The sequence below is a fragment of the Amborella trichopoda genome, chromosome 4 (genome assembly GCF_054954075.1).
Source record: "Amborella trichopoda isolate Santa Cruz 75 chromosome 4, AtrichopodaSantaCruz75HAP2 v2.0, whole genome shotgun sequence".
NCBI classification, from domain to species: domain Eukaryota; kingdom Viridiplantae; phylum Streptophyta; class Magnoliopsida; order Amborellales; family Amborellaceae; genus Amborella; species Amborella trichopoda.
This window is the reverse complement of record NC_142339.1, coordinates 44,561,246-44,571,370: the sequence shown is the minus strand read 5'-3', so window position 1 is coordinate 44,571,370 and position 10,125 is coordinate 44,561,246. Positions and strand designations below refer to the sequence as shown.

Here is a 10,125-nt window from a genome sequence, read left to right as displayed (position 1 = left end):
ACAATTTCGCCTCTTCTCCTCTCTCTTCATTCACATCCAACGATTCATCATCTTCATCTTCCTATTTTATCCACACCAACCAAAACTACATTGTCATCTTCTCATTTTACCCAGAGCAAGCAATATTACAGTAGAAGAAAAAATATAAGGATTTGTCCCACAACGACATCGGAGGAAAGGCACAACTTGTATAAATTCCACCCTTTTCAGTCGAGTGTAAGAGGTTGTGCTTGAAGCAAGCTTTGATAGTTTCAATATGACCTTGGCAGCGCAGTTCCTCTCAATTTTAGTAATACACCACTTTTGTACCGTTAAAATGCCTAATCCCGATTTTTGGCCAGATTCGAGATAGGCTGGGTGATTTCGGATCTGGATCGCCCGATTTCGCGTTGGGTTCCGATTTTTGGCCAGATACGGGCGATTTGTTGGAAAGTTGATACCTTTTTTCCCCTAATTACCTTTCCAAATTACCATCCCTCAAAAGAAGAAATGACAAAAATAATAATAATAACAACGAACGACAACTAATTACCAAAAATATTACGCGATTTAGTGTAGCCATCACGATCGCACGGACTTTGAAAACCCTTTATCAATTCCTCCTCCCTGGTTTTTTTAATGTTTTGTGGATTTCAATTCATCTTCCTCGAAAGAAGAAACCCACAACCAAATCTTCGAGCCTACATATATTTGAAGCCCAAGGGGGACGCTACATCCATATTCGTTCGAGTTAGAGCGAGAGATGATGAGTATCACATTTTGTAGAGAGAGGATCGCCATGGATCTATGCAGGACTAGCCTTTGGTTCACGTCCTCTTTCATTATTTTTTTCATCATAACACAATCCGTTCCTTCGGCTTCTCAGGAAGTTGGTAATCTCTGCCACCGTCGTTGTATACTGCAATTTTTGTGTTTCCCCTCTCTCTCCTCTGTCCCCATAATATTTTCTGATCTCCTCTTCGCAACTTTATTTCTGGTTTTCGCTTTTTTGTCCTCTCTCTCTCATATGATGTTTTGGTTCGATGGGTGGTAGAGGATGAGAGAGAGTTTGATTATTTGGAAGGCAGTGAAAAGGGGCCGAAGCACTGGGGCGAGCTCCATCCCGAATGGGCGGCTTGTAGCAATGGGGATATGCAGTCTCCAATTGACCTGCTTCAAGAAAGGGTGGAGGTTCTGCCAAATCTGGGGCGCTTAAAGAGGGAATATAAGCCCGCTAAAGCAATCCTAGAGAACAGAGGCCATGATATAATGGTATCTGTCTCTGTCTCTCTCCCCGTTTAGATGAACCCAACTGAACATTCTTTCTGTCTTTACTCGTTCATAAATTGTTGTGGCAGCTTAAGTGGGAGGAAAGTGGAGCTGGAACACTTGAAATAAACCAAACGGAGTATGTTCTGAAACAATGTCATTGGCATTCACCCTCCGAGCACACTTTCAATGGTTCAAGGTATATTAATTCATCAATTATGCTGTGTATGTGTCTCTGTCTTTTTACACTTCTGATAAATGATAAACAATTGTTGCATTCGCGCTAGACTGAGTGAGGTATAAAACATCAATCCATTTTAAAGATGGATACAAATACATGGTTCATCTAGAAACAATTCAGACAAACAAACGGTTCAAATGTTTTTTAATAAAATTATTATTTTTATTTTTTTATATTCATTCTCAATATGTTGAAGATTATATATTCTCTAGAATTTTATTTTGAAAATAAATTTATTAAGGGACCCGTATTTTTACATGCGCGAACTTGGCCACCGCATCCTTTACTGACCAAATTGACGGTGGGATTTGTTTGATTCAGATACTCATTAGAAGTGCACTTGGTTCACGAGAGCAAAGTAGGGAAGGTAGCGGTTGTTGGGATTACCTACAAAATTGGCAGACCTGATTCTTTTCTTGTGGAGGTAACGGCCTCTCTCTCTAAAACCCTCTCTCTCTAGAGCGTAATAATCTTTCTCACTCTCTCTCTCTACTGGCCTTCCTCTCTAAAACCCTCTCTCTCTAGAGCAATGATGTATGTGCCGACCTCGTGCTGAGAGCCTCCACCGCTTTCTCAATCATGATTTCTTGGTTGATGTAACGTATAACACACTTCTCTCCCGCTTTTTTCTTCTTTCAAAATAGGGTCTTTCCATTTCTCTCCGCTTATACTTCTACAACAATGGACAAAATTCAATGGTCTCCTTTTACCCATTTTTTATTCTTCGGGAAGATAAAGCACATGGGGATACCCCTACTCTTTCTATCTTAAATTTTGGGGATTCATCTTTAATTTGAGAAAAAAAGATCTCCATATTAACTCATCCTTTATTAAATGAGTAATAATCCTATACGATGCCTTTCTACATTTATATTTATATGTATACCATCTTAAAAGATCGTCATTATATTTAGCATAAATTTTTTTAAAAATTGTCGTATAGGTATGGGACTTGTCTTTTTGTAGATATTATTATCAAATTTAATAATGATCTTTTGAAATCTTACACATATAGATACGGGAAGGTCTTACAATGCCATTTCTTTTATTAAATTTATAGGTGCCGTTTGTATAGAGCCTGAGCTTTAAACAATCAAATTAGAGCCTCCCTTCAAATAGTGACCAGAAATGTAGTTTTAATATTGAAAATCTTTGTGATAGCCTTAAAATATTTATTTATAAAGTTTAAAGCTTCAAAAATAGTGTAGATTTACAGATCTACGAAAACTTGAAAATCTTAAAAATTGACGGTCTAAAATTGTGTTACAAAATATATTATTTTCAAAACTTGAAATCCTTCAAAAATAGTGTAGATTGACAGATCTACGAAAACTTGAAAATCTTAAAAATTGACGGTCTAAAATTGTGTTACAAAATACATTATTTTCAAAACTTGAAATCCATTTTTTTCTCATCTCCATTTATATTTTGATGTTGAGATGGTCAATTTGAAGATATTTGGGCATCAAAACGAATTTTTTTAATGAAACTTTTGGGGTAGGCTCTGATTGTTTAGAGCCTCAGTTCTATTTAAATTTTTTTCTTTATTAAAACACTTAATAGCGATTGAATTTTTAAAGAGTTAAATCTTAAGTGTTATAAACGTTAAAAGCAAATTAAGTACGGAGGTCAATAATTATCATTTGGGGTCATTGGTTTAATATTAGGAGCACCATCCCCACCACCGCATCTTTTTATTTTTTTTCTTAAGTTGCTTTTGTCAGACAATGACAACACAGGTCATGATTTTTTTTGTCCTAAGTCACCGTTGTATCCGGGGCGTTTGCATTGCCCTCCAGGTCATGAGAATAGGATTTTAAAAGAGTGAGGATAGGATTTTAAAAGAGCGAGGAGAGAGAGAACTGTGACCAAAAACGAGTTAAGACAGATGAAAACTGAAGAAAGTATTGTCCGGAAATGGGACAACGTAAATACCGGACATCATTGATAATTTAGAAAAAAAAAATATATCCGATATTTTAATTTTCAAAAACTTTAAAAAAAAAAAAAAAAAAAAAACCAATATGTGGGGGTAGTGCTGGTAATATTGAGCAAATGACCCAAATAATAATTACCCCCCTAAATAAGATCGAAATGTAATTTGCTCCAAAACTTAAAATTCTTTTTTTTTTTTTTTTAAATAATTTTTGGCGAAAAAAAATCATCCTGTGCTCCCGTGGGAACATAGTATATGCCCTCTCTTCTTATCGTGGAGGCCTCTCTCTCTCTCTCCCTATAGCTTTTTTTTATGGAAAAGTAATTGATACGCACTTTAACAACAGCGTCCCCTCCATGGTAACAGCCCCTTACGCACAAAACATCCTCATTGCGTTAAGAGGTTAAAGAGCGATGACGGCCCCACCGAAACTTAAAACTAACGTTATTGAAATTATATTAAAAATCTTCATATTTTTGGAATTTATTTTCTTTGGATTCTTGGTCATCATATTTTTAGATTTTCACTCTTTAATATTTTATATCCAAAATTTATTGAAAGGACTCATTTAAATAGATGAGGCGGGGACTCATTAAAATCTTACGTTGTGATTTCTTACTTATGTTTAAAAATATTAATCCTCTTCGTTGAGCCCAAATGACTTGGACACAACCTGGGTACAGTCCAGCATGGACCCCTATTGGAATGGATCTGGTCGATGTCGACCCAACCAGACCGATGATAAAATATGTAAGAAATATAAAATATATCATAAATAATATACATAATAACTTTTTATATTTTTAAAATTTTTTGACCTGTGTCTGGCTCCAAGTGACTTGGACTGGTCAGGATGAGACCTAAGTCCGGTCGATACCTAAAGTTGAAGCAGGCCCGACCCGACCCGTTTACACGTGTACTTATAGAACGTTTTAGCTTTATAGCATCATCTATTTGTCGTTCTGTTTGTTGGGTTGGGGTTTTTCTGTTCAATGCTTTGCTGACGATTCCACTGAAGAAATAAAAAATGTGATTTCAGCTCATGGATAAGATATCATATATTGCGGATTCCAAAGACGCTGAAATAGAAGTAGGGGAGGTGGATCCAAGGCACATAAAGATGGGTAGTACAAAGTATTACAGATATACTGGATCTCTCACCACTCCACCATGCACACAAGGCGTTGCATGGACTATGGTCAAGAAGGTTTGCAACTATCTCTCTCTCTCTAAATCTACATACTAAACATGCTTTATTGCAACTTTCTCTCTCTAAATCTTCGTCCAACACTAACATTTCACCTACTCTTTGCTCTTTCACCAACCTTTGTTCAAAGTTCGCATACGTTTTCTCTCTCTTCCTCTCTCTCTCTCTCCTCTTTTGGTATTCCATATGGGAGCCAAGCACAAGCGCACTAGTACACCCTTTCAGAATAGATGAACTACTTTTTTGGGTAGGTAGTGTAGATCTCCTCCTAAACTCTCTTTTCTATCGCCCTCATTGTCTTTTTTCAATTTTGATAATGTTAATTGCAGGTGAGGACGGTCTCCAGAGAGCAGCTGAGCCTCTTGAGGGCTGCAGTTCATGATGTAAGCCTTTCAACTTTCATAATTATAAATAGAGCTGAGGCTCTAAACTATCAAAAACTTCAAAACTTTCACTTTGATGCCCAAATATCTTCAAATTGATCATCTCGATATCAAGATGCATATGAGAAGAAAATGGATTTCAAGTTGTGGAAATAGCTAATGCATTTTTCGACCATCAATTTTCAAGATTTTCATAGATATATCGATCTACACTATTTTTTGAAGCTTTAAACTTTATAAATAAATATGAAAATATATTTTAAGGCTATTACAAAGATTTTTCAGTATTGAAACTACATTTCTCGATACTATTTGAAGGTAGGCTCTAATTTGATTGTTTAGAGCCTAGGCTCTATACAAACCGCACCATATATATATATATATATATATATATCATTGCATCATTTATTTAGTTTAGTGCTCCATTTATTTTTCTATTAGTATCTAATAGTACATGTTTTGGTATGATGCCTTTTAAACAAAGAAAATTATTTCAGGCGGCTTGGACCGTATTTCTACATATGCCGTCAAAAAAGTGTAAAGCATCTATTTTAAAGATGGTTGTAAATAGGTCTAATGGTCCAAATGTTTTTTTACAAGAATTATTATTTTTAGTTTTAAATTTTTTTTTTTTTTTTTTTTTATATTCATGAGCTCCATGTCAAGATTACAGGTCCTTAAATTAAGCCTTACGATCCATATCAAAACTAGATTTATTAAGAAGCCCACATTTTTACATGCACCGGCTTGGCCACATACAAACCGGGTCCATTAAATAAATGGTAATAATTGTGTGGCATGTGACACAGGAAGCTGAGGCGAACGCGAGGCCAACGCAGCCCATCAACGAACGAGCTGTTCACCTCTACACTCCAAGGCGCCTTTCACCTGCTCTCCATTTTTGACTTCAACCAACATTGAAGAACTATCCTTCAATTTCTTTTGTTTATTCTTTTTTATTTGGTGTAACAATAGATAAGAAATCTTTTAATCTATTAATGGTGTTTAGTGATTCGCCTTGTTCCATGCGGAGTCGTCACAACCTCGTGGATTCGTGATCTTCTACCAAAAACAACTTATTATATGTAAGTTTTTTTTTGTTTTTTTGTCCTTATAGACACCTTTTATATGTTTTATTAAAAATGTTATTTTTTTCAAAAATTATGAGGAGCTTCCCTCTCCCAGATCATTTTTTTTGGTCGCCCTTCGATCGAACAATAACATTGGGCATGTAGTTAAATTAAAGTAGGGTTGATAGTCCCCAGGGAATATCATATAAATTTACTCCCTCAACAAAAAGACCTACTTGGAAGGATTTTTTAGATTATTTTTTTAAATGTGTAGAGGGTGCAATTAAGATTTTTTTTTTTTCATAAACGTTAATTTAATGGTTGAAGAGGTTATTTACCCAGGATGTTTTACATGAGGAGAAAATGAATAATATATTCCCGAAGGAGTATAAATTCATTTGGTCATTAAAACAACAAGCACCTTGAACAGCTTTGTGTCCCCCTTCTGGACGATTCCCCAAGGCTTCTTTTTTTTTAAACCCCAAGTGCAAAACAAAACCCATTTGCAGCCTTATCATAATATATTATACTCCGTTATGACTATACTATTTATTTACTCCCTGAAGTAAAACTGCACCTAAGATTAATTTAAACAACCCAAATTTTTGGCATGTAAAGGGAAAAGTTATATAGAGGCGGTAAACAATCAAATTTGAGCCTACCTCAAAAATTTCACTAGAAGGGATTTTTTTTATGCCCAAATATCTTCAAGTTGATCATCTTGACATCAAGATGCATGGAAATGAGAAAAAAAAATGAATATCAATCTTGGAAATAGTATATTTTGTAACACATATTTGTACCGTCAATTTTCAAGATTTTCAAGTTTTCATTGATCTGTCGATCTGACACTATTTTTGAAACTCTAAACTTTATAAATAAATATGAAAATATATTTAAACGCTATCACAAATATTTCCAATATTAAAACCACATTTCTCAAGACCCTATTTGAAGGTAGGATCTAATTTGATTATTTAGAGCCCAGGCTCTATACTAACCGCACCCATAAAAAAATATTTATAATTGTGTCCTCTACCCACTTGAAAAAAAAAAAACTATTATCTTAAGATTTAATTGAGACTCTACAAATTTTAGAAAGTGAGATCTAAGTATTACAAAACTCAAATTTCAAATTTGAACCGTTCTTATTACCGGACGCGGGAAAAGGGTGTTTCTCATATTTTTGTAAAAAAATAACATCAAGTGGAAATAAAATGACACAAAAGGTATCCTTATGTAAACTTATTGGTGCGTAATGGAAGAGTAGGGACGCATTTCCAAACCTTAGGCGAGTGTTTCAAAATGGGGATCACTGGCCATATTACCCACCTAAAAAATCTATGTTGGATCACTGGATTGGTATTTCGGATCGATTCAAATCGGTCAAAATTGGCAATCCACAAAAATAGAAAATAAATAAAAATTGAAAAACGGGTTTATGTAATGGTATATATATATATATATATATATATGGAAAAGATCCTATCAGCCTACAGGTTGATAGCTACAGTGTTAGCCAATGGCCCAGATTCAATCAAAGCCGATCTAACGGTCACATCCTCTTTTTGTGTTTGAATTTTCATTTGTTTTTCTACAAATCCAAATCAATTCAAATTTCAAATGTCTATTTTTCAAAAATAGAAAATTCTAATAAAAATATAAAAAAAATAATTCAAAAAATATAAATTGATCAAAATACGCCCAAAATATTTTGGGGGTATTTTGATCAATTTATATTTTACGGATTATTTACATTTTTATTAAGTTTGCCTTTATGAGAAGAATGAATGCCTAAAATTTCAAGTGATTTGGATTTGTAAAAAAACATTGAAAAATTCAAATACAAAATGAGATTGTAACCGTCAGATCAGCCCAGACTGAATCTGGGCCCATTAGCTGATATTGTGACAGTTAGCCTGTGGGCTGATAGAATCCACTCCCATATATATATATATATATATATATATATATATATATATATATATATATATATATAAAAGATACTACAAAGCACCTATAAGCGAAAATGAACAATAATTTCACCTGCCTTCATCACCGTCCAAAGTTCATCGCACGGTCACGATTGTTTGGTAGTGTCTTATTTTTCATTTTTTTTCTACAAATTGGAATTATCTGAAATTTGGAGCGTGTGTTCATAAAAAATAGATGAATCTAATCAATGTTTTTTTAGCAAATTATTTTTTTATATTTTATTAGGTGCACCTCACTAAGATGTACACACGGTCCAAATTTCATATCACTCCGATTTGTAGAAAAAAAATAAAAATAAAACACTACCGGAATATCGTGACTGTGCGATGAACTTTAGACAATGATAAGGGTATCTAAAGTTCATCGCACAGTCACAAGTGTCTGGTAGTATTTTATTTTTTATTTTTTTAAAAAAAATCGGAATGATTTAAAATTTGGAGCGTGTGTACATCTTAGTTAGGCGCGCCTAATAAAAATATAAAAAAAAGTAATTTTCACAACAAAAATTGATCAAAATACCCCCAAAATTTTTAGGGGTATCTTGGACAATTGTTTTCACTTAAAATAGTCTTTTAATATTTTTCATAGATTCGTCTATTTTTTATTAACACATGCTCCAAAATTTAGGTCATTCTAACTTTTAGAAATAAAATGAAAAATAAAATATTACCAAACAATTGTGATCGTGTGATGAACTTTAGACGGTGAAGAGGGTAGGCAAAATCACTGTTCATTTTCTCCTATAGGTGTTTTGTAATATCGTCCACATATATATATATATATATATATATATATATATATATATATATATATATATATATATATATATATATATATATATGAAAAAGCTGGGATTAGCCCACTAGCTCATATGAACATATGAGCCAGATTGAATCTGGGCCGATCTGGCGATCACAGATGTCTGGTAGTACTTGAATTTTTTTTTTTTTTTCTACAAATCCAAATTACTTAAAATTTTAGGTGTGTGTTATTCTCATAAAGGCGGACCTAATAAAAATATAAAAAAATTATTCGTAAAAAAAAAGACCAAAAGACCCCCTGAAGCTTTTCGAGGGTATTTTGGTCAATTTATTTCATGTAAAATATTTTTTTGATATTTTTCAAATATTCATCTATTTTTTATAAACACTTGCCTAAAATTTTAAGTGATTTGAATTTGTAAAAAAATAAATAAAATTCAAATATTACCAGACATCAGTGATCATCAGATCGGCCTAGATTCAATCTGAGCCGTTGGGCTCATATGTTCATATGAGCTAGTTGGCTAATCCCAGATTGTTACATATATATATATATATATATATACCAGAAATATTGGCGTACGTCCACTAGCTCATAATTACATATAAGCCCAATGGCCTAGTCAATCTGGGCCGATCTGATGGTCACGATCTCATTTCATATTTTAATTTTAATTTTTTTCTACAAATCTAAATACAAATCCAAGATGCACCTAATATATTCCAAAGGTATTTTAATCAATTTATTTTTTCAATTTATTTTTTTGATATTTTTATTAGATTCTCCTATTTTTAAAAAGGTGCAGTTGGCATACGGATGCATTCGTAGCTGTAGAGATAAGGTGCATCTTCAAATTTTATCATGGTATATAATTTTGATGTAAAATGTTATTAAGATTATCTTAAAATCTATTTTTATGTCTAATTATAAAATTTTAAATTTCAAAAATGGTTAAAATCAAGTAGATCTATAAACATATGAAAATCTTGAAAATGGACGGTGTAGATAATAGGTTGTAAAGTGCACTATTTCTGATACTTAAAATCTTTTTATTTTTCATGGTCATACATCTCAATATCAATATGATCAATCAAATGGTTTTTCAACATTAAAACTACCTTTCCGATGGATTTTTTAGTTGCATCTGTGGTTCTACATTACAAGGTTGCATCCTTATATAAACTTTTTCTTTTATAAAAAACGCATACCCGAAATTTCAAGTGACTTGGATATATGAAAAAAAACTAAAATTCAAATATGAAATGAAATTGTGATCATTGGAT

At 33.1% G+C, this 10,125-nt stretch overlaps 1 protein-coding gene across 1 annotated transcript; it reads left to right on the top strand.

Annotated features, from left to right (window-relative positions):
• The first annotated feature begins 539 nt into the window (after positions 1-539).
• On the top strand, positions 540-6,039 carry LOC18435841 (alpha carbonic anhydrase 7). The gene is made up of 7 exons (XM_088865330.1): positions 540-872; positions 1,034-1,251; positions 1,338-1,447; positions 1,811-1,913; positions 4,465-4,632; positions 4,962-5,015; positions 5,825-6,039. Exons 1-7 carry the CDS (start codon positions 743-745, stop codon positions 5,918-5,920), a joined length of 879 nt encoding a protein of 292 aa, XP_088721456.1. The 5' UTR covers positions 540-742; the 3' UTR covers positions 5,921-6,039.
• Positions 6,040-10,125: the final 4,086 nt, after the last annotated feature.